General features: G+C 44.6%; 1 protein-coding gene across 3 annotated transcripts in view; it reads left to right on the forward strand.

Moving 5' to 3' along the window:
• The window catches only part of TRIM2 (tripartite motif containing 2), a 299,587-nt gene extending 274,706 nt beyond the window's left edge, over positions 1-24,881 (forward strand). For all 3 annotated transcript variants that reach the window (XM_069242786.1, XM_069242794.1, XM_069242776.1), the window contains exon 12: positions 17,220-24,881. In XM_069242786.1, the coding sequence (XP_069098887.1) occupies positions 17,220-17,372 (153 nt within the window). In that variant the 3' untranslated portion in view covers positions 17,373-24,881. The remainder of the gene's footprint in view (positions 1-17,219) is intronic.
• The last annotated feature ends 712 nt before the right edge of the window (positions 24,882-25,593 follow it).

Genomic DNA, 25,593 nt, shown 5'->3' on the forward strand with positions numbered 1-25,593 from the left:
AGTGCTCAAAATATATTATTTTATTTGCTTATATTCATGATTATAGTTATTAACATCACTCATCATAGATTCATTACACTGTGGGACCTGAAAATCATACTCCTTAATGGATACAACCATAAAACATACCATTCACACCAGTCTCACATCAAACTCACCAAATAAAAGCTATAGATTGATGTCATCAGGACAATGCTACTTTAAAAGAACCCCCACCCCTGGACATGCATATAAGGATGCATTAAGCGCATTGAAATAAACTCTTTGGAGCCCAACAATATTGTGATTTTGGGACTAGAAAAATGTTGAATTATTGTGATTAAGATTGTGCATTATATTTGTTTATATTCGTCTTGTATGTCCGAGGGGGGTCTTTTAAAGTAGCATTTGGCTCATATCAGTTTATTCCATGTTTACTCCCAAGACCGATGCCTGATAATACATTAAATATGAGTGGTGAACTGACAAGAGCGGGCCGGGCTGTTTGCAACCCCTGTATTCCTTTTATTGACACCTTCACAAAGGATGCTTAATTACAGGCACCACCCCAAAAGCCTTGGTACTCACAGTCTTCAGTGAACCTCTTTTCTTTGTCGTGCTCTCCAGGGCACAATTCCTGTCAGAATATAACAATTGTTGGAGCTGCCAACTTTGAATCTAGAGTACCAGGTTAGAGTCTCGGCATCGGCTTAACATCCTGTGATTCTGGGTAAATCACTTAATCTCCCGGGGCCTGAAAAATTTATGTGGCCTTGTGCAATTAAATTGGTGCTCAGGAAACCGGTGGTGCTCATGTAAGGCACTCCAATATGGAGTTCACGCTACATTTCAAACAAAAACTGGCTGCAGGAACTATGGCCCTTACAACAGCAAATCTAAAACAGCGGAGGTGAGCCAGCAACAAAGATTGTGTGTCACATTGTTTCAAATCACGTTATAATATTGGTATTTGGATAGCACTTTCAGCCATTGTCATGGGACAGTAGCACTATCTTCATCTGTGCATAACAGAAGGGACCATCATTTAATAATGTGTGATGGGATTTTATTGTTCGTGGTTACTAGATATCTTATTTAGTCTTCAATTTTGAATAGGATTTTGTGGATACTCATTTGCGAAGGCAGACACTGGGGCAGCAGCTTTGATTTTCTTTGCCGTGCCTGCTGCAGCGAGCATGGAGCCTTTACAGTCCATGTCCTGCACATGCGACTGGCATTGAGGAGATCCACTTAGTCACTCTGTCAGTGTGTCACGGAGTATGCAGGCAGGGTGTTTTCAAAGTCCTCCAGCCCTGTCCCACCTCAGCATCTCCCAGCACTAGCAAACAATCCCTGCATCTCCGATACCAAAACATCACCTGTGCTCCATGTGTGTTGGGGACACTGTCTGTGGCAGGATGGTAGGTCTCGTCTGCCCTCCTGCCTCCAGTCATGTATGTGGGATCCCTGTAGTCTAGTCTGATGCCAGCACCAAACACACACTTTTAAAAGTACTAGCCACCCTGCCGTCAGCTGACACCGGTTTCCCCTCCGAGCAGCGCTGGTGGCAGTGTGACCATGATTCCATCAAAGCCTGCCAGCAGCGCTAGAAAATGTCCTGCAATATACCATGACCCTCCAGGGCAGCACACAGACACTATGCATCCTGGTGGCCCACCAGAACACGCGGCCCCAGTGCCAAGATGCCTTCTGCTGATTCAGCCTCAGTGTGCCCTGCTAGTCAACTCTGGTTGGCACAGGTGAGTCCGGCAGCAATGGGTACAGTGTCAGAGTGCGGGGGCGGTCTGGGCAAAGATGTGGTTAAAAAGCACAAAATAATTCTGTCTGTATTTTCGTTTGACTTTCACTTTCAGGTAATTACATATAAAATAATGCAGTTGTATACACCTTAAATGAAAGTTAAATGCAAGTTCAAGTAATGGATGGGAAATACACATGTTTACATTGTGGAACAACACAGTTGGTTAATACAGCCTCTCAGCAGATATGCCTGTGTGCAATCCAAGAGAAAAAGAACTGAGTCATGGTTGGTGCAGTAGGGAATAGAGACTTGCCTGTTTATAGTATTACGGGGTCCCATCCTGCAACTGAGAATGCACTTTGACTACCCAAGTCATTAATTGTAACACTCAGAGTAAAAGATGAGTGTCACTCAAAGTGTCACACATTTGGCCATGGAGTTTCACTCTTAAGCACACTGGAACAATGGAAAGTGAAAACAGGTTAGAAATGTGGGTTCAACAATCAGCATGACATAAACCACACTGTATCCCCCATTGTGATGTAGGAAACATGGAATTGCACATTGAAACTTCCAGAATAACATCAACACTGTGTTGTAATGCTATATACCTTGGGTGTGTTTAATGACTGGATAACCCCCGTGGCTGGCAGTGAGGGGAATGGGCACACCTGAACCACACATCTATCACTTCATTCCTCTAGAATAGTTACCCTGAATCAGAGTGCTCTGATGGGGTAGATAAATCCTCCAGTATGCAGCCACCTGCACCTGTGGCCACTGTCCCAGATGGTCCCACCACAACCACCGCCATTGCCAGCCCTGCAGTCGTCACTGATGGTGAAGAAGTGGGCTATGCACAGTGGCTGCTGGGTGACATCCTCCGCATAATCCTAGGGATGCTAAAGAGGATGATGCAGTTGGTCCTGCAGCAGTCATCGATGAGGAATGTAAGAGCCTCAGTCATTTCAGGGCCTCTACCCTCACACCAGTTTCACCTGTTAATGTGTTTCTGTCTTCATCTATCCATGACATTCTCTAGGGCGTCAGCAAGATGATCACCACCTTGAAGCAGGCCAGACATCATTTGTAAGCAAGGTTGCCCAGTGTCACAGGGCTAAGCAATGATTGCCAGGGATGGGCCTAAGTTGCACAGTGAACAGGCTTGTGACCCTCTAACTTCACAGTCAGCAGCCAGATCACATAGAGCAAACTCAAGTCAAGGTGGCACTTGACAGCCTGACAATCTTCCTAAAGAGCCTGAAGGTGAAACTGCTGTAGATGTCAGGGTTCTTTGCAAGCAAAGTAATAAATGAACCACTGTTCATTCCTTCTTACACCCACATTTATTACAAATATCCTTGTTGCAGCTGAGGAGGCAATCAGCCCTGCCCCTTTGGTGAACCACTTGCTAATAAATTGAAGTTTTTTGCAGTGAGAACCCCTAGAGCACAAGGGGTGTTATGGTAAGGTGATGATAGGAAATGCAGGCTGGCAGTGTTTCTTGAGTTAGGTATGGGTAAGACAGTACCTCTAGGGCACATTGGGTGTTGTGGTTAGGGTGGGGATAAGACAGTGCAGTCAGTATAGTGAGCATGTTGGGCTTAGGTTCAGGGTAGGATGAGGCTTCCAAGTCTCGGTGGTGCTGGGTGGGGGCCTGGCCGTTCAGTTAGAAACTAGGCCTTTGGGTGTTATGGAGGTGATAGAATGCAGCTGTCAGGGCCTTGGGGTTTGGTGTTAGGATGGGTGGATATGTGATGATGCAGCCAGAGAGTCAGTGTTTGGGTTGAGAGAGGTTCTAGACTAGAGAAGCCAGGGTTTGGGTCACATTGTGGGCAATATTTACATTTACGATTACAATGTCAGATCATGTCACTTTGTACTATACGTTATTCAAACGTAAGGCATATAATTACTGTGTGTAGGAAGTTGGCTCTGTATGTGCTATTTCAAAGTAAGGAATAGCATGCACAGAGTCCAAGGGTTCCCCTTAGAGGTAAAATAGTGGTAAAAGAGATAATACTAATGCTCTATTTTGTGGTAGTGTGGTCGAGCAGTAGGCTTATCCAAGGAGTAGTGTTAAGCATTTGTTGTACATACACATAGACAATAAATGAGGTACACACACTCAGAGACAAATCCAGCCAATAGGTTTTTGTATAGAAAAATATATTTTCTTAGTTTATTTTAGGAACCACAGGTTCAAATTCTACATGTAATATCTCATTCGAAAGGTATTGCAGGTAAGTACTTTAGGAACTTCAAATCATCAAAATTGCATGTATACTTTTCAAGTTATTCACAAATAGCTGTTTTAAAAGTGGACACAGTGCAATTTTCACAGTTCCTAGGGGAGGTAAGTATTTGTTAGGTTAACCAGGTAAGTAAGACACTTACAGGGCTTAGTTCTTGGTCCAAGGTAGCCCACCGTTGGGGGTTCAGAGCAACCCCAAAGTCACCACACCAGCAGCTCAGGGCCGGTCAGGTGCAGAGTTCAAAGTGGTGCCCAAAACGCATAGGCTACAATGGAGAGAAGGGGGTGCCCCGGTTCCGGTCTGCTTGCAGGTAAGTACCCGCGTCTTCGGAGGGCAGACCAGTGGGGTTTTGTAGGGCACCGGGGGGGACGCAAGCCCACACAGAAATTTCACCCTCAGCAGCGCGGGGGCGGCCGGGTGCAGTGTAGAAACAAGCGTCGGGTTTGTAATGGAAGTCAATGGGAGATCTAGGGATCTCTTCAGCGCTGCAGGCAGGCAAGGGGGGGGGGTTCCTCGGGGAAACCTCCACTTGGTCAAGGGAGAGGGACTCCTGGGGGTCACTCCTCCAGTGAAAGTCCGGTCCTTCAGGTCCTGGGGGCTGCGGGTGCAGGGTCTCTCCCAGGTGTCGGGACTTAGGATTCAAAGAGTCGCGGTCAGGGGAAGCCTCGGGATTCCCTCTGCAGGCGGCGCTGTGGGGGCTCAGGGGGGACAGGTTTTTGTACTCACAGTCTTAGAGTAGTCCTGGGGTCCCTCCTGAGGTGTTGGATCGCCACCAGCCGAGTCGGGGTCGCCGGGTGCAGTGTTGCAAGTCTCACGCTTCTTGCGGGGAGCTTGCAGGGTTCTTTAAAGCTGCTGGAAACAAAGTTGCAGCTTTTCTTGGAGCAGGTCCGCTGTCCTCTGGAGTTTCTTGTCTTTTCGAAGCAGGGGCAGTCCTCAGAGGATGTCGAGGTCGCTGGTCCCTTTGGAAGGCGTCGCTGGAGCAGGATCTTTGGAAGGCAGGAGACAGGCCGGTGAGTTTCTGGAGCCAAGGCAGTTGTCGTCTTCTGGTCTTCCTCTGCAGGGGTTTTCAGCTAGGCAGTCCTTCTTCTTGTAGTTGCAGGAATCTAATTTTCTAGGGTTCAGGGTAGCCCTTAAATACTAAATTTAAGGGCGTGTTTAGGTCTGGGGGGGTTAGTAGCCAATGGCTACTAGCCCTGAGGGTGGGTACACCCTCTTTGTGCCTCCTCCCAAGGGGAGGGGGTCACAATCCTAACCCTATTGGGGGAATCCTCCATCTGCAAGATGGAGGATTTCTAAAAGTTAGAGTCACTTCAGCTCAGGACACCTTAGGGGCTGTCCTGACTGGCCAGTGACTCCTCCTTGTTGCTTTCTTTGTTCCCTCCAGCCTTGCCGCCAAAAGTGGGGGCCGTGGCCGGAGGGGGCGGGCAACTCCACTAAGCTGGAGTGCCCTGCTGGGCTGTGACAAAGGGGTGAGCCTTTGAGGCTCACCGCCAGGTGTCACAGCTCCTGCCTGGGGGAGGTGTTAGCATCTCCACCCAGTGCAGGCTTTGTTACTGGCCTCAGAGTGACACAGGCACTCTCCCCATGGGGCCAGCAACATGTCTCTGGTGTGGCAGGCTGCTGGAACTAGTCAGCCTACACAGACAGTCGGTTAAGTTTCAGGGGGCACCTCTAAGGTGCCCTCTGTGGTATATTTTACAATAAAATGTACACTGGCATCAGTGTGCATTTATTGTGCTGAGAAGTTTGATACCAAACTTCCCAGTTTTCAGTGTAGCCATTATGGTGCTGGGGAGTTCGTGTTTGACAGACTCCCAGACCATATACTCTTAAGGCTACCCTGCACTTACAATGTCTAAGGTTTTGTTTAGACACTGTAGGGGTACCATGCTCATGCACTGGTACCCTCACCTATGGTATAGTGCACCCTGCCTTAGGGCTGTAAGGCCTGCTAGAGGGGTGTCTTACCTATACTGCACAGGCAGTGAGAGGCTGGCATGGCACCCTGAGGGGAGTGCCATGTCGACTTACTCGTTTTGTCCTCACTAGCACACACAAGCTGGCAAGCAGTGTGTCTGTGCTGAGTGAGAGGTCTCCAGGGTGGCATAAGACATGCTGCAGCCCTTAGAGACCTTCCTTGGCATCAGGGCCCTTGGTACTAGAAGTACCAGTTACAAGGGACTTATCTGGATGCCAGGGTCTGCCAATTGTGGATACAAAAGTACAGGTTAGGGAAAGAACACTGGTGCTGGGGCCTGGTTAGCAGGCCTCAGCACACTTTCAATTGTAAACATAGCATCAGCAAAGGCAAAAAGTCAGGGGGCAACCATGCCAAGGAGGCATTTCCTTACACAACCCCCCCCCCCAAACGAAAGAGGATGAGACTAACCTTTCCCAAGAGAGTCTTCATTTTCTAAGTGGAAGAACCTGGAAAGGCCATCTGCATTGGCATGGGCAGTCCCAGGTCTGTGTTCCAATATAAAGTCCATTCCCTGTAGGGAGATGGACCACCTCAACAGTTTAGGATTTTCACCTTTCATTTGCATCAGCCATTTGAGAGGTCTGTGGTCAGTTTGAACTAGGAAGTGAGTCCCAAAGAGGTATGGTCTCAGCTTCTTCAGGGACCAAACCACAGCAAAGGCCTCCCTCTCAATGGCACTCCAACGCTGCTCCCTGGGGAGTAACCTCCTGCTAATGAAAGCAACAGGCTGGTCAAGGCCATCATCATTTGTTTGGGACAAAACTGCCCCTATCCCATGTTCAGAGGCATCAGTCTGCACAATGAACTGCTTAGAATAATCTGGAGCTTTTAGAACTGGTGCTGAGCACATTGCTTGTTTCAGGGTGTCAAAGGCCTGTTGGCATTCCACAGTCCAGTTCACTTTCTTGGGCATTTTCTTGGAGGTGAGTTCAGTGAGGGCTGTCACAATGGATCCATATCCCTTCACAAACCTCCTGTAATACCCAGTCAAGCCAAGGAATGCCCTGACTTGAGTCTGGGTTTTTGGAGCTACCCAGTCCAGAATAGTCTGGATCTTGGGTTGGAGTGGCTGAACTTGGCCTCCACCTACAAGGTGTCCCAAGTAAACCACAGTTCCCTGCCCTATCTGGCATTTGGATGCCTTGATAGAGAGGCCTGCAGATTGCAGAGCCTTCAAAACCTTCTTCAGGTGGACCAGGTGATCCTGCCAGGTGGAGCTAAAGACAGCAATATCATCAAGATAAGCTGTGCTAAAGGACTCCAAGCCAGCAAGGACTTGATTCACCAACCTTTGGAAGGTGGCAGGGGCATTCTTTAAACCAAAGGGCATAACAGTAAACTGATAATGCCCATCAGGTGTGGAGAATGCTGTTTTCTCTTTTGCTCCAGGTGCCATTTTTATTTGCCAGTACCCTGCTGTCAAGTCAAAGGTACTTAAGAATTTGGCAGCACCTAATTTGTCTATGAGCTCATCAGCTCTTGGAATTGGATGAGCATCTGTCTTGGTGACAGAATTGAGCCCTCTGTAGTCCACACAAAACCTCATCTCTTTCTTTCCATCTTTGGTGTGAGGTTTGGGGACTAAGACCACTGGGCTAGCCCAGGGGCTGTCAGAGCGCTCAATTACTCCCAATTCCAGCATCTTGTGGACTTCCACCTTGATGCTTTCCTTAACATGGTCAGACTGTCTAAAGATTTTGTTTTTGACAGGCATGCTGTCTCCTGTGTCCACATCATGGGTACACAGGTGTGTCTGACCAGGGGTTAAGGAGAAGAGTTCAGGAAACTGTTGTAGGACTCTCCTACAATCAGCTTGCTGTTGGCCAGAGAGGGTGTCTGAGTAGATCACTCCATCTACTGTGCCATCTTTTGGGTCTGATGATAGAAGATCAGGGAGAGGTTCACTCTCTGCCTCCTGATCCTCATCTGTTACCATCAACAGATTCACATCAGCCCTGTCATGGAAGAGTTTAAGGCGGTTCACATGGATCACCCTCTTGGGGCTCCTGCTTGTGCCCAGGTCCACCAAGTAGGTGACCTGACTCTTCCTTTCTAGCACTGGGTAAGGGCCACTCCATTTGTCCTGGAGTGCCCTGGGAGCCACAGGCTCCAGAACCCAGACTTTCTGCCCTGGTTGGAACTCAACCAGTGCAGCCTTTTGGTCATACCAAAACTTCTGGAGCTGTTGGCTGGCCTCAAGGTTTTTGGTTGCCTTTTCCATGTACTCTGCCATTCTAGAGCGAAGGCCAAGTACATAGTCCACTATGTCCTGTTTAGGCTCATGGAGAGGTCTCTCCCAGCCTTCTTTAACAAGGGCAAGTGGTCCCCTTACAGGATGACCAAACAGAAGTTCAAAGGGTGAGAATCCTACTCCCTTCTGTGGCACCTCTCTGTAAGCGAAAAGCAGACATGGCAAGAGGACATCCCATCTCCTTTTGAGTTTTTCTGGGAGCCCCATGATCATGCCTTTTAATGTCTTGTTGAATCTCTCAACCAAGCCATTAGTTTGTGGATGGTATGGTGTAGTGAATTTATAAGTCACTCCACACTCATTCCACATGTGCTTTAGGTATGCTGACATGAAGTTGGTACCTCTGTCAGACACCACCTCCTTAGGGAAACCCACTCTGGTAAAGATACCAATGAGGGCCTTGGCTACTGCAGGGGCAGTAGTCGACCTAAGGGGAATAGCTTCAGGATACCTGGTAGCATGATCCACTACTACCAGGATATACATATTTCCTGAGGCTGTGGGAGGTTCTAGTGGACCAACTATGTCCACACCCACTCTTTCAAAGGGAACCCCCACCACTGGAAGTGGAATGAGGGGGGCCTTTGGATGCCCACCTGTCTTACCACTGGCTTGACAGGTGGGGCAGGAGAGGCAAAACTCCTTAACCATGTTGGACATATTGGGCCAGTAGAAGTGGTTGACTAACCTCTCCCACGTCTTGGTTTGTCCCAAATGTCCAGCAAGGGGAATGTCATGGGCCAATGTTAGGATGAACTCTCTGAACAGCTGAGGCACTACCACTCTCCTAGTGGCACCAGGTTTGGGGTCTCTGGCCTCAGTGTACAGGAGTCCATCCTCCCAATAGACCCTATGGGTTCCAGTTTTCTTGCCCTTGGACTCTTCAGCAGCTTGCTGCCTAAGGCCTTCAAGAGAGGGACAGGTTTCTTGTCCCTTACACAGCTCCTCCCTTGAGGGTCCCCCTGGGCCTAAGAGCTCAACCTGATAAGGTTCAAGCTCCAAAGGCTCAGTTCCCTCAGAGGGCAGAACTTCTTCCTGAGAAGAGAGGTTCCCTTTCTTTTGCTGTGTTGCAGTTGGTTTCCCAACTGACTTTCCTGTTCTCTTGGTAGGCTGGGCCATTTTTCCAGACTCCAGCTCTACTTTTTCACCCTGTGCCTTGCATTGTGCTCTTGTTTTCACACACACCAGTTCAGGGATACCCAGCATTGCTGCATGGGTTTTTAGTTCTACCTCAGCCCATGCTGAGGACTCCAGGTCATTTCCAAGCAGACAGTCCACTGGGATATTTGAGGAGACCACCACCTGTTTCAGGCCATTGACCCCTCCCCATTCTAAAGTAACCATTGCCATGGGATGTACTTTTCTCTGATTGTCAGCGTTGGTGACTGTGTAAGTTTTTCCAGTCAGGTATTGGCCAGGGGAAACCAGTTTCTCTGTCACCATGGTGACACTGGCACCTGTATCCCTCAGGCCCTCTATTCTAGTCCCATTAATTAAGAGTTGCTGTCTGTATTTTTGCATGTTAGGCGGCCAGACAGCTAGTGTGGCTAAATCCACCCCACCCTCAGAAACTAGAGTAGCTTCAGTGTGGACCCTGATTTGCTCTGGGCACACTGTTGATCCCACTTGGAGACTAGCCATACCAGTGTTACCTGGATGGGAGTTTGGAGTGGAACCTTTCTTGGGACAGGCCTTGTCTCCAGTTTGGTGTCCATGCTGTTTACAGCTATGACACCAGGCCTTTTTGGGATCAAAGTTTTTACCCTTGTACCCATTGTTTTGTGAAGAGGCTCTGGGCCCACCCTCCTGTGCAGGTTTTTGGGGGCCTGTAGAAGACTCTTTACTATTTTTAGTTTTGGTTGTCTCATCACCCTTCCCCTGGGGAGTCTTTGTGACCCCTTTCTTTTGGTCACCCCCTGTTGAAGTCTTGGACACCCTTGTCTTGACCCAATGGTCCGCCTTCTTTCCCAATTCTTGGGGAGAAATTGGTCCTAGGTCTACCAGATGCTGATGCAGTTTATCATTGAAACAATTACTCAATAGGTGTTCTTTCACAAATAAATTGTACAGCCCATCATAATTACTTACACCACTGCCTTGAATCCAACCATCTAGTGTTTTCACTGAGTAGTCAACAAAGTCAACCCAGGTCTGGCTCGAGGATTTTTGAGCCCCCCTGAACCTAATCCTGTACTCCTCAGTGGAGAATCCAAAGCCCTCAATCAGGGTACCCTTCATGAGGTCATAAGATTCTGCATCTTTTCCAGAGAGTGTGAGGAGTCTATCCCTACACTTTCCAGTGAACATTTCCCAAAGGAGAGCACCCCAGTGAGACCTGTTCACTTTTCTGGTTACACAAGCCCTCTCAAAAGCTGTGAACCATTTGGTGATGTCATCACCATCTTCATATTTTGTCACAATCCCTTTGGGGATTTTTAACATGTCAGGAGAATCTCTGACCCTATTTATATTGCTGCCACCATTGATGGGTCCTAGGCCCATCTCTTGTCTTTCCCTTTCTATGGCTAGGAGCTGTCTCTCTAAAGCCAATCTTTTGGCCATCCTGGCTAACAGGAGGTCATCTTCACTGAGAGCATCCTCAGTGATTTCAGAATTGTGGGACCCTCCTGTGAGGGACTCACTATTTCTGACTAACACAGTTGGAGACAGGACTTGAGGGGTCCTGTTCTCCCTATTTAGGACTGGAGGAGGGACATTGGCCTCCAAGTCACTAATTTCTTCCTCTGTGAGGTCATCATCAGAGGGTTTGGCTTTTTCAAACTCTGCCAACAGCTCCTGGAGCTGAATTTTGGTAGGTCTGGAGCCAACGGTTATTTTTTTGATATTACAGAGAGACCTTAGCTCCCTCATCTTAAGATGGAGGTAAGGTGTGGTGTCGAGTTCCACCACATTCATCTCTGTATCAGACATTATTTTGCTAAAAGTTGGAAGACTTTTTAAAGAATCTAAAACTGTTTCTAGAATCTAATTTCAAACTTTTAACAAACTTTTAAACTCTAAAAGACAATGCTAAATAGGGACTTAACACACAAGGCCCTAGCAGGACTTTTAAGAATTTAGAAAAATTTCAAATTGCAAAAATCAATTTCTAATGACAATTTTGGAATTTGTCGTGTGATCAGGTATTGGCTGAGTAGTCCAGCAAATGCAAAGTCTTGTACCCCACCGCTGATCCACCAATGTAGGAAGTTGGCTCTGTATGTGCTATTTCAAAGTAAGGAATAGCATGCACAGAGTCCAAGGGTTCCCCTTAGAGGTAAAATAGTGGTAAAAGAGATAATACTAATGCTCTATTTTGTGGTAGTGTGGTCGAGCAGTAGGCTTATCCAAGGAGTAGTGTTAAGCATTTGTTGTACATACACATAGACAATAAATGAGGTACACACACTCAGAGACAAATCCAGCCAATAGGTTTTTGTATAGAAAAATATCTTTTCTTAGTTTATTTTAGGAACCACAGGTTCAAATTCTACATGTAATATCTCATTCGAAAGGTATTGCAGGTAAGTACTTTAGGAACTTCAAATCATCAAAATTGCATGTATACTTTTCAAGTTATTCACAAATAGCTGTTTTAAAAGTGGACACAGTGCAATTTTCACAGTTCCTAGGGGAGGTAAGTATTTGTTAGGTTAACCAGGTAAGTAAGACACTTACAGGGCTTAGTTCTTGGTCCAAGGTAGCCCACCGTTGGGGGTTCAGAGCAACCCCAAAGTCACCACACCAGCAGCTCAGGGCCGGTCAGGTGCAGAGTTCAAAGTGGTGCCCAAAACGCATAGGCTAGAATGGAGAGAAGGGGGTGCCCCGGTTCCGGTCTGCTTGCAGGTAAGTACCCGCGTCTTCGGAGGGCAGACCAGGGGGGTTTTGTAGGGCACCGGGGGGGACGCAAGCCCACACAGAAATTTCACCCTCAGCAGCGCGGGGGCGGCCGGGTGCAGTGTAGAAACAAGCGTCAGGTTTGTAATGGAAGTCAATGGGAGATCTAGGGATCTCTTCAGCGCTGCAGGCAGGCAAGGGGGGGTTCCTCGGGGAAACCTCCACTTGGTCAAGGGAGAGGGACTCCTGGGGGTCACTCCTCCAGTGAAAGTCCGGTCCTTCAGGTCCTGGGGGCTGCGGGTGCAGGGTCTCTCCCAGGTGTCGGGACTTAGGATTCAAAGAGTCGCGGTCAGGGGAAGCCTCGGGATTCCCTCTGCAGGCGGCGCTGTGGGGGCTCAGGGGGGACAGGTTTTTGTACTCACAGTCTTAGAGTAGTCCTGGGGTCCCTCCTGAGGTGTTGGATCGCCACCAGCCGAGTCGGGGTCGCCGGGTGCAGTGTTGCAAGTCTGACGCTTCTTGCGGGGAGCTTGCAGGGTTCTTTAAAGCTGCTGGAAACAAAGTTGCAGCTTTTCTTGGAGCAGGTCCGCTGTCCTCGGGAGTTTCTTGTCTTTTCGAAGCAGGGGCAGTCCTCAGAGGATGTCGAGGTCGCTGGTCCCTTTGGAAGGCGTCGCTGGAGCAGGATCTTTGGAAGGCAGGAGACAGGCCGGTGAGTTTCTGGAGCCAAGGCAGTTGTCGTCTTCTGGTCTTCCTCTGCAGGGGTTTTCAGCTAGGCAGTCCTTCTTCTTGTAGTTGCAGGAATCTAATTTTCTAGGGTTCAGAGTAGCCCTTAAATACTAAATTTAAGGGCGTGTTTAGGTCTGGGGGGGTTAGTAGCCAATGGCTACTAGCCCTGAGGGTGGGTACACCCTCTTTGTGCCTCCTCCCAAGGGGAGGGGGTCACAATCCTAACCCTATTGGGGGAATCCTCCATCTGCAAGATGGAGGATTTCTAAAAGTTAGAGTCACTTCAGCTCAGGACACCTTAGGGGCTGTCCTGACTGGCCAGTGACTCCTCCTTGTTGCTTTCTTTGTTCCCTCCAGCCTTGCCGCCAAAAGTGGGGGCCGTGGCCGGAGGGGGCGGGCAACTCCACTAAGCTGGAGTGCCCTGCTGGGCTGTGACAAAGGGGTGAGCCTTTGAGGCTCACCGCCAGGTGTCACAGCTCCTGCCTGGGGGAGGTGTTAGCATCTCCACCCAGTGCAGGCTTTGTTACTGGCCTCAGAGTGACAAAGGCACTCTCCCCATGGGGCCAGCAACATGTCTCTGGTGTGGCAGGCTGCTGGAACTAGTCAGCCTACACAGACAGTCGGTTAAGTTTCAGGGGGCACCTCTAAGGTGCCCTCTGTGGTATATTTTACAATAAAATGTACACTGGCATCAGTGTGCATTTATTGTGCTGAGAAGTTTGATACCAAACTTCCCAGTTTTCAGTGTAGCCATTATGGTGCTGGGGAGTTCGTGTTTGACAGACTCCCAGACCATATACTCTTATGGCTACCCTGCACTTACAATGTCTAAGGTTTTGTTTAGACACTGTAGGGGTACCATGCTCATGCACTGGTACCCTCACCTATGGTATAGTGCACCCTGCCTTAGGGCTGTAAGGCCTGCTAGAGGGGTGTCTTACCTATACTGCACAGGCAGTGAGAGGCTGGCATGGCACCCTGAGGGGAGTGCCATGTCGACTTACTCGTTTTGTCCTCACTAGCACACACAAGCTGGCAAGCAGTGTGTCTGTGCTGAGTGAGAGGTCTCCAGGGTGGCATAAGACATGCTGCAGCCCTTAGAGACCTTCCTTGGCATCAGGGCCCTTGGTACTAGAAGTACCAGTTACAAGGGACTTATCTGGATGCCAGGGTCTGCCAATTGTGGATACAAAAGTACAGGTTAGGGAAAGAACACTGGTGCTGGGGCCTGGTTAGCAGGCCTCAGCACACTTTCAATTGTAAACATAGCATCAGCAAAGGCAAAAAGTCAGGGGGCAACCATGCCAAGGAGGCATTTCCTTACACTGTGTATCTGGGTTCAGAAATAATTTGAAATTATGTTGTGTCTGAAGATAGTGGCATGGGCATGCAGTCAAAGTACACCACATCCCACTATTGCATCCTCATCTTCATCATGTATTTTCTTCTCCTCATTGAGCTCTGGTATACAACACAACACTGCACTGCAATGTTGCGTGGCATGCAGTAAATTAGTATGTCACATACATCAGTAGCCCTCCAACTGTGAAGCATCTGCACCTGAAACAGGCCTTTCACATTACAGGAGCGCACTCACATCTGGTGTCCTTAGAAGGTTTATGAGCTAAGAGAAGAGAGGATATACAGAGTCGGAGACAGGTTGATTCACAGATAGATATATGTAAGAATTGATACTGACAATGTGCATGGACATACGTACTTATTCCCTGTTACTTTTCCACTGTCATTTCATTAACATTTCAAGACCTTCCCCACACACTTGAAAAGGTACCCCATTGCCTTAGTCAATATGTTTCTGTGCATCAAACATCTCAAATCATTTGCATTGATTAGTAGTTCTAGATGTTGAAAGGGGGTTCATGCACAGCTAGGAGCCATGTCCTGTGAAGGTGATGTGTCTCTATGGTACACACTATGCAGCCATTTCTTAGGCTCATGATTGGAACTGCAGTTTCGAGAACTGGTATGGGGACATTGATGGCGTGTTGGGTACACTTTCTTCATTGCCCTTGGAGGGACCAGTGGAATATGTGAACAGTCTATGGAGTCCTAGCACATTGGCAAAACTAAATATGCATAGAATCTTGCCTTGTATTGATTATCTGTGAGTCAGCGACTCATTTGGAAATGTTATGTACAAGTAAACTAGAGTCTGCAGTGCGTTCACAACCTGGGCCGTTAGTTTAAGATGTGAGTTGTTCTAGGACATGCACAACGCCCACTGCATTCTGGAATGGGCCTGCTGCACAATAACAGTCCTGCAAGTAATTTGGCATGGGAGAATGGCAGTTTCTATTCTAATGTTTGGCTCAAGTGTCTATGACACACCTCATGTGCTTTATGTTCTCCATGTTGAGAAGATGGAATGTGAGGACCTGAGACTCACAGATGCTGAAAGATGAGTCTTTCTGCTCACTCTAGACTGGCATTGAACTTTGGTGCTGTGTAGCCTAGTTCCCATCCTCCAGCAGCACAGCATGCTGTGTCAGCAACTGAATGTAGCAAAGTGGAAGGAAACACCCAGTCACAACTGTATCCAATGTGAGTGAATGTGTTTGTAAGCACTGCATGCATAGGTGTGGGAAATTGATTCTTCTTATCAGTGTGTGAATTGGGTCCACTATAGTGTCTATGTTATAAGTATTCTTGTCATTGTGACACTCTCGCCCTTTTTAAAATTGCATTTAATATTCCCACCTTGTCATATGTGTATCTTGAAGCTTCCCCCTGAAATCTTTTTGTATTTGGGCGGCGAAATGTACTTTTCAATCATTTCCCACCTGCTTTTTGGGTGCAGGAGGCTTTCAGGGTCACAACCTGCTATTAAGCTCATGTCCCTAGAGCTTGGAATTTCTTGGTTTTACTTGATCCAACGTTAGCACATGCAGTTTTACCGTGCACTAAAATGGCTTGTGCAAAACCGAATGCAATTTCATAAAGTTTTAGGGCACAGGTTGTCTGCACACACACGCGTTGTCAGGTAAATGTGTTTTACTCTCCTGCTTGACCAGAAAAATAATATCAAAGGTATTACACAGGAGTTAAAATAAGGCTGTGTGCTGGCATTCTGTTCCCTGTATTACACAAGCACGGTAAAATGGTCGATAAGTGTACTTGTTGTCTTCTTTTATCCTTTCCACTGTGTTTTTAAACAATAGCAGTGCTATGAAAATAGGATGTCGATTTTTTTATGTGCTGTGTACCACATGCAGTATTACCGTGCACTAAAACAGCTTATGCTGTACCCGAATGTGATTTTCCAGTTTTGGGACACAAGCTAAACCCACACGCTCACTGGAAGTCAGGTCAGTTTGTCTTCCTATGCAGTTTGATCAGAAAAGTAACATTAATGCTATACGTAGGAGTTAAAATGAGGCTGTGTGCTTGCATTCTGCCCCTATTTATTACCAATGCAGAGTAGAATGTCTGATAAGGATACTTGTTGCCTTCTTTTAACCTTTTCACTATGTTTGTATAAAATGCCAATGCTATAAAAATAGGATATATATTTTAGGTATGCTGTCCAGGACATCTACTGAATATTTCAGAACATGTCGGGCAGACAACATTTCATGTCTTCATAAAATAATAGAGTTGACCCAGCAAAACAGATAGAATATTGATAGCTCATTGCATCTACCTCATGGCAACTTTTGGCCTCTCCCTTTAACCTCTTGGTTGAACACGACCATTTAAAAAATAATTATCTGTAGAATACGCCCGCCTGCAAACTGGTGAAAAATGGACTAGTTCACAGAAAAATCTGCCTTTCACTCTGCCTTTGAAAATATGTGTGTAACATTTCAAATTACTTACTTCCATTTTAGATTATTTTACAAATAAAACAATTTTCTCTTAAACATTATTACTTTTGCAAGTAAGAAAATACTATTTCCTATGTTTTTGGTAACAAATATAATAAATCCAGAGTCCTCCTGATACGTCTACTAAATTTTAAAGAAATTGGTTGCTTTCCGTCTATCCATTCCTCCTGATACGTCTACTAAATTTTATAAAAATTGGTTGCTTTCCTTCCATCATCACAGATGGTGAATGACCCAAATTCCAAGGATACAAATCCCCAGAGTGATAAGAGATGGTCCAACGTATTGTGTAATTCCACCACACACCTTTACCAAGCCGTAACCAGATGTGGGGACAAGCATTAGCATTGTAGTATATTATAATTACTTGCAAACTTTATGACAGTGAAATTTGAGATGACTTGGCACAGTACGAATAAGTGTAAGTGTAAATAAATCTGGGTCAATATCCTTTCTTGCAGTTGCATAAAAACTATTGCATCGCCGATTAACCTATCTTCTTTCATGAAGTTGAAGAATATGTCTGAAAGGCTTTCATCTTGCTAACATTATGACTGTTTTTGCTACTTTTTATTATTCACTTCAGGTTTTCGATGGAAGCGGTTCATTCCTGTCATACATTAATACATCTGCAGATCCTCTTTATGGTCCCCAAGGCCTAGCTCTCACCACAGATGGCCATGTGGTTGTTGCCGATAGTGGAAACCACTGTTTCAAGGTGTACCGGTACCTACAGTAATGGTGGATGCTGAGGCTGTGCATTGAAGAAAATTCTGGCTTATGGGAATAAAAAACTGAGTCTCATCTGCTGGATGAAGAAGACTTTTCACACAGATTGGATTTCTCCTAACTGCGGCTTCTAGTTCAACATTCACAAGTCTAATTCAAAACTACTTCCACTTTTCTTCCTCTGTTGGGTTTCTAAGTTTGAGGAATGTTTGAAGCCCACTCACAGCACCCTTCGAGACTGTAAAACACGGTAGCGTTTACAAAGTGTGAAGAGTGGCCTGCAGAACAGGACTTTCCTCAAGCAACTCCTGTAGCAGGGAAACACGTCTGATAAAATTCATGAAGAGGAATATTTAATCTGGGAACAATTGCTCCTGCTTAGAGCTTCCACACATATATGAAAAACTGCTGTCGGTATGCATTATAAAGTCAACAATGAAACACTAGAGTCTTGTTAACCTCTATACCGTAGGTATGTATCACAGTCTTCTCTCTTTCAGAGCTGTAAATACTAGGTTCTAGTAATGATGAAGGTAAGCTGTGCATAAATACACCTGGTTGTAGTTTAGGAGATAAGACAGTTCTGTGATATCGCAGCCACCCTGATAGACGTGAACGAAGCCAGGCCTTCAAAAGCTTTTCACGGTACAGTTCAGAGATTTATTTTCCAGAGGAATGAAGAAATAAAAGTTTTGGTAAAACTGTATTTAAAGTTTTGTAATGCGCTGTTTAAGATGTAGCATTTACATGGGCTGCAATTTGTGGAAATTCGTACTAAATTAACTAATTTCAGTTTAAAAACACCAGGAAAATACATTGTCACCAAAACAGTCTCTTGGCTGAATTGCCTTTAAACGCGAGATAAAGCCTGCCACATGTGAAAGCATGCAAGGGAGACCTTGAAAGTGGCTCATTTTGATAAGTGTCTTTTACTACTAAATTTGAAATGGAACACAATAATAATACATGAAAAGTAAATTGTTGCCAAACTGTTCATTTTAGTGAAAGCAATCTTGATTAGGATTTTATTATTATTAGTGAGATGACAGAGCGACAGTAGGGCAAATATATGATCCAGACCTCATATCAATTTGCAACGTCTTGCCAATGTGGCCCCCATTCCAGCTATCTGCGTATTGCCCAGCAGGTGTTTTCAGTCGCATCAGCCTGGAATTGGTGGCAGATACTATTAGCTGATATCTAAATCAGGATGTGTAGTCATCAGAACATTACACTGGAAACACAAAATGAAATAATGGGTTTCGTCTATAGAAATTACTAAGAAAAATCTGCCATCTTGGATAATCCTCTTTAAGTCTAATTATAGTGCATACCTATCCTCTGTCTGAATAAGATTTTGTTTTAAAACAGGATATTTGGAGTAACGTAATTTAACTGCCCCTCTAGAACTAATTAAAATGTACGTGGAAGGAGTAAATTTGAGATCCCATATGAACCTACAATAAAAACACTCATGCAAGCATATGAAAAACCTCCTGTTTTTCCAATAATTAAATCCTTTTTTATGAAGCCTTTAATTACATTTTGATACTTGTCTCCAAGTGACTAGTTTTCAAGAATTATTTTACTATGTAGAGGCATATACCTTTTTTAAATTATTTGATTATTTTAATACAACTTGCTTCTAAATCCAGCAATAAAATGCTGCAATGCAAGGCGAAAGGGATTTTGCAGCACTTCCCAGCTAAAGAAATACCTACATGTGAAGCGAATGTAGCAGTAATATGAATAATTAAACATGCTATCACCTACAAACCCTACCAGACGCAGGCAGCTATGAGGAGTCATACCCAAGATTGGGCCCACACACAGGGCGCAGACCTCCAGAGGGGCGCTGGAGCTCCCTGTAGCAGTCTCCCTCCAACTTAGGCCCAAAGAACAGAGTGCTTAAACTCGTTTTTTCCCCCCAAAGGCTGCTGGTGCCCTCTTTTTTTTTCTTTTCTTTTTGTGCCGTTCCTTAATCTTCCACCCCTCACCTTCCCACGTACTCCTCTCAAACTTTCAATACATAAGACAGTTAAAGGGGATGAGAGGGATGGGGTGCCAAATTTGGATTCACCTACATTGCTTTCTGAGCAAAGGCCAGCGCTGCTCATATCAACTAGATCAGATACAATTTGGAGATGGCGCTTGTCAGGTATAGGAGTGTTGCTCAAGCAGTGGAATAACAAAGCCGCAAGTAAAAATGTCTTGGTCTTGTCCTGCTGTGAATGGAACTTCTGCAATAGAGCAAGATTTTGTGTCACAAAACTACCACCAAATGCTGTCTAGTAAACAAACTGCTGCATTATGAAAAGTCCATTGCTGTTTTTCTTTTGTCATAGCCCTTGTGCAATGAAATAAGCAATTCTCTGTATCTCAGCCAGTCAGATTGTTAGATTGCTTACTTGCTCTGCTTGTAAACATATTGTCCTTTCATCTTGTGACTATCAATGATGGACAAACAAAGCAATTGCAGTGACACTTTACCAGACCATTTGTCGGTAATCTTAACAGAACTGGTTCAGAATTCCATGTGATGATGATTAATAGAGTTTAATATTTACAACAATGGGAACGACAAAACTGTGGTATCAAGAGACAGTTTTTTAAAAGTTATAGTTACTAACGCTGTTATTTTTGTCATCATCATTACTATTGTTAACTTAAAAAATTCTAATCACCACTATTTGGAAACCTAGAATTTGCTTCTCAAGTTCCTGCCAATAGGTATAATCTCATGCGGTGCCAATCTTCAGGTGGAAATTACTTTTCTCATGCTTCAGAAATCTCTGTGATCTTTTCTGATTTTCCTGATCCCTAAGATGAGTGGATAAGTACTGTTATTGGACTCACCTGTCCCACTTAAAAAGAGGTAGATACAGGACATAGTAAGTGAGTGACACAATCTCCCTTGTTCTTAGAGGTCCATCAGTCGTTTTTTGCTGATCTTTCTCTGAAATACATAGGAGATACAGTTGTGTGTAAAGCTTCATCCACAAGACAATCTATAGTGGCTACAGTATACCAGTCGCAAAACATGTTTCACCAGCTACTGACTGTCCCCTAGCCATATTCTTAGCTGATCTGAAAGTCTTTCAGATGGGAATATCCTGAAAGGAACCTGTGGGATCAAGTGGTTTACTTCATTGGGCTTCTTGCAGATCCTCAGGTTGAGGAATTAATTTTAACCACACCCTATTTCCAATTAGTACATACACATTCAAGGAAGAAATGTTTTGAGTACCACCCCCAGTATGCTCATTTTAGCTTCTGGCCCTGCTAAATTGTTACAGTAATTGCAAAAAGTGAAGAAACATTCACTGTCGTCTCTTTTAATGATGTGGTATCTCCAAAGCGGCAGCACAGGATATCAAATCAGGGACCACATTTCTGTTGTACCCATGCCCTCATCCATTTGATGTGATATTTATGTTATCAAGCATGGCACTTTATCTGAGCCCAGTCCTGTGTTACTAAACGCTTGACCTTGCAGGAACATAGGTCACATTTCTTTACAGAAACTCTTGCCTAATGTATGTTGATACTGCTGGGGTCGACATACAGTATTAGGGTTATATTCTGGATCATATGCCAGTCTGACTGTAGTTTGGACGGAGTTATTTATAAATACGAAAGCCAGTAAATTGAGACATTGTTCAATAATTATCCCTTTAAGAAAATTACAAACTCTGCTTATGAGGCACTGCAGTGGAGCAGTAAATGCTTAAGAATTGTAGCCTTCAAATCTTCATTCTAGAAGGGTCTGTATAGGATCAAGCCTTTCAAATATGGACACCTTAGTTTTACACAAAGCGACCATATTTGCCCCTCACAAAAACAACCAACAAACATATTATTGCCCCTTGGATCACTGATTGCTAATCTGACATGTTTACAAATAGGACAGTGTCTTCCATTTGCTTTCGGCACATTGTGAATCATGAAGTTTTGCAATGAAAATATTTGGTTTCAGACCATTTCCAGGTTAAATCATATTCAGCTCAACTTTTTGCAATCTGTTACACCTATTGCGTTGAGATATTAAAATTATTATGAGACCCAAATATGTCATGTTTGTAACTGAGACCAGTTGGCCTGTACAGTCATGTGTCTAAATAAAATTATAAGCCAACAATGTGCTAATTGGATCACTAAAATGCCTTATTAGTGTGGTACCGTCCTGAGTGCCTTTTATATCAGGCATGGCAGAAAACAAATATACATGTGCAGCACAGTGCATTGGCACCAATGATACATTAGGGGAAAACATTAGTCTATTTATTACTCCACTAAACGTTTGCACTAAAGTATTGACCATATAGTGTAAGTTCCTTTCCTTGCAGTGAAAGCTACAGTGGTGGCTAGTGACTTATGGAAGTGGGGGCCCCAAAAGCACTATCCACCACTCTGCCTCGGGCCATGCTAACCTCTAGACCAGACCTACAGATTGGATACAAGCAAACATGGATGCAGACACATTTGCAGGCAAGCACACAACGACATTCACACAGATGTACACAAGCACTCCCACCACACAGACTTTTAAACACAAAAACTAACTGTGGCAGGCCCAAAATGTCCTTCTCCTCTAATGTCTCCAGCAGCCAGAGGCAGACCCTCGAGCTTCCACCCAATCAGATGGGTTGAAGGTACCGGGTTAGACCTTTTCTTCCTATTCCAGCTTCTGATAGGGCAAGAGGGTGTTTGAATGATGTTCCCTGATGCCCCAGTAGCTGGCATGCTGCACTGCATGATGCTAGTGCAGCATGTCAGATATGTATTGTGTATGTGTGACGCCGGGCTGAAACAGCCGCTGCCTGACTCTTGCGCAGTACAGCTAGTGGAGCCCTCTTCTGCTAGCAAGCTTATATTACTGCTTTACATGCAAACAAATGATATGTGAGATTGTTTGTTTTCATATAAAAGCTGTAATATGCTGAGCAGTAGTGACAAAAGGAGGCAGTGGGTCAATGCCCCTAGAAGCAGCCGCTACTGGATATCTAGATTTTTTAATTCAACAGGTGGGATAATTCACTAATAAGCAGCATGACAAGGGGAGACTCAAAACTTATATACAATGCTGTGTCACGTCTTTGACAAATAAACATTAGCTGATACATGAACTGAACTGGTGACTGAACATGAACCAAACAGAGTAGAACTATTTCATTCAAAGGACAGAGAAAAACAGTTATGGTCATCTTGTTTTTTTTAATTTTAAAACAGTTAATTCTACACCCAGATACTTTTTTTATGCTTGAAGAAGCAGAATATTTGTGTATTCCTATAAAATAAAAGGTCTGTGAAAAATTGGATTTATCTAGTTAGTCTTGGATTGCATACCCTTGCTAGAGTGGTACTTGGAAGAAACTGGTGGCGTGCAGAGACAGCCCAGGAGAAATTATAAGACCAGCAACTACAGTCAACTGGGTGGCTATAATGTTGTGAGCAATTTAAGACACACCAATATTGTGCATCAAGCAAAGAGAGTTTGATACATAATAGAGACCATTGATTATGCATCTTTTAGCAAACTCTTTAAAATATTTTCTGCATATTTCAGATGCACACAATAGGACAGAATCTGGTGTTATATCTGTATTTTATTTGTTTTGGTTTGGGGTTAGTTTTAAAACACTAATAAGCAGTGGGTGAGGGATCAGCAATATTTGTGAACAAGCGGTGGTCTAAACTAAGCGACCAGATGATGGACATACTTTCTGACACATGTACTGAATGTCTTCAGTACAAGTAGGATTTCAATCTTTTTTCACTGTCCAGGAAATCCTGTCAAGGGTGTTCCAGGGTTTAGGTCTACCTCGGAACTAACTATATTTTGGTAGTTCGAGTAGTAAGCAGGTTCATACAAGTGAACCTCTGGAACTTTAGTGTTTTTAGAAGATCTGGGCTAGGATAATTCAGCCCTCCAGCATGGCCTTATTGACAGTGCGTACAATTTTGAGCTATATTAATGGTTTCACTGGTAGTCAGCGTAGAACCTAGAGTGCTGCAGCGATATGGTGATCTTCAGCATCTGGGCCCTTTGTGCCTTGCCAGTAGTTTTGGTTGGAACACTGGTGTAGACGGGGTTGCAGTTCTTTAGCCTCAATATTGCCACTGCAAAGAGAAGTTTGATCTGGTTTGGCAGAATAGCAGGGGAAGGAGACCATTAATTAAGCTTAATGGGTGAATTATGATTATGACAACTCTGTCAACTTGATGAACAAAAAACAGGTCAGAGTCTATAGTGACCCTGAAGATTCACACTTTATCAGAGGAAAGTGGTGTTTACTCCAAGAAAGTTGGCAGGCTGATCAGGATGCTAGGGGAAGTTGAGCACATATGCAGTCTCACACTGACAAGCACCGACGCAGAGCTTGTTTTGGTGCATACAGTCTTGGATCTTCACCAAGCAAAGCGTCCCCCATATGGGCCACCAGAGTCATCTTGTGGCTTCAGATGCAGCTGTGTACCATCAAGGATTGTATGAAGTGTAATATTAAAGAATTCAATACTGTGGCTCATGATGGGAGTGTAAGAAGGGGTAGAGCGTTGATCCTGTAACACCCCACAGATGCTAGTGTCAGTTTTGGAAAGAATGGGTTCCAAGCCTGACCTCGTATGGAAAGGAAGCAAACAACCTGATAAATGTTTATTCAATTTGGGTATGGTTGGACAGATGGTTAATTAGCAATGTGTGATCAATGTTTTGAATGCCAAAGTGATATGCAAATGTATTCTCCATTCCTTGAACAGAAAGCAACTATTGAGTCAGATTCAATTTGCCCTGTTTTATGGAACGCTGTCCTACCTGCCTTTAGATTATTGTATTGAAAGTGCTTTGACTCACAACCAATGGTCTAGTAATGCAATGTGTTCTATTTTAATAATGACTATTATATTCAAACTCAAATAAATGCAAACTAGAGCATCGAGCTACATGCCTTTAAAGTGTCACTTGCAATTTTGAAATGTCTGAGGTTTTGGTAAACCAGTACCTTTTTAGTCTTTTTTTATATGTGTCACAACGAGGATCCAGTGTTGCCATTATGGAAGTCAAGTGCCCGTGCATTATTACGGTATGAGAAGGTTGGAATGTGTTGTCATTTTACTAGTTTGCCACTGAGACGTTTTGAGTAGAAGAATTATGCGCAGTGATTGTGCGGTGTGTTTTTGACGAGGGTGAAAGTTATTGGACCTGTACAAAGAAGACACATACAAATTAGCGTAGGTTGTCTTTGAAGAGTGTACAGCAACATCAATCATGTGTGTTAGTTAGACAGCCTTAACCCCAGTGTTTTTCCTTCAGTTATTTATGACATAGGAATGTTACATAACCGTCATAGTATTTCAGAGTAACCCTGTGCTTGAAGTCAACGCCATCCAAATGTGTGTACCTTTCCTGTACTAGCAGTGAATATGCAATATTTTGTTTAATTACATTCCATTTTTGTAAGCCTGTTTCATATGTTTGTGTGTACAGAACATAATAAAGCCTTGCACTCTCAGAAATTCATGTCACTAGTCAATGTTTTCTTCCTTTAATTAACACATTTTGGAACTCTTGCTATGTCGTTCCTTTCCAGACAAGACACCTGCACCTGCACACTTGCTTTTTTATCTTGCAACGTTTCAACTTCGTCCTAAGCACAAATAACCTGGGTGGGCCATTATGTTACCTGAATATATGTACTTTTACATCACATGCAGCATACAACCGAATTCCTCAATGAAGCACACCGTTTGTAAAATTGTGTTGGGCATAGTATACTAATACATCCAGTTGTAGTAAATGCAAGTACTGTTTATTTCTCCATGAGACAGTGACCTCCAACTAGTTTCCCAGCTCCTCTCCTTTTTCCCACTGACCCCACCAGAATCTCCTTCTCTCCAACGGTTCACAGCTTCACAATATTATATTACTATGAGAATAGTTCCCACATATCTTCCCACCCCTATAAAAAACATAGTTTGCACGAACCTACTAACTTAACTTTAATTCTTGCATACTTTAACTGTCATCTATTTCCCTTTATCATTTACTTGGTTCAGCAACCCTTCACAGACTTCTAAAACTCCATTCCGTACCACAATCCAGCACAGCTACATATCTCTTTACTCTTATGAGGCTGGGAATATATGCTCCCTCCTTTTCTCACATGCTCCCTCCTTTTCTCACAAATCCAGCCTTTCTTATAACCACCCAACCCCATAAATCAAAACCCCTT

Source organism: Pleurodeles waltl, chromosome 1_2, assembly GCF_031143425.1.
Source record: "Pleurodeles waltl isolate 20211129_DDA chromosome 1_2, aPleWal1.hap1.20221129, whole genome shotgun sequence".
Classification (NCBI taxonomy): Eukaryota; Metazoa; Chordata; class Amphibia; order Caudata; family Salamandridae; genus Pleurodeles; species Pleurodeles waltl.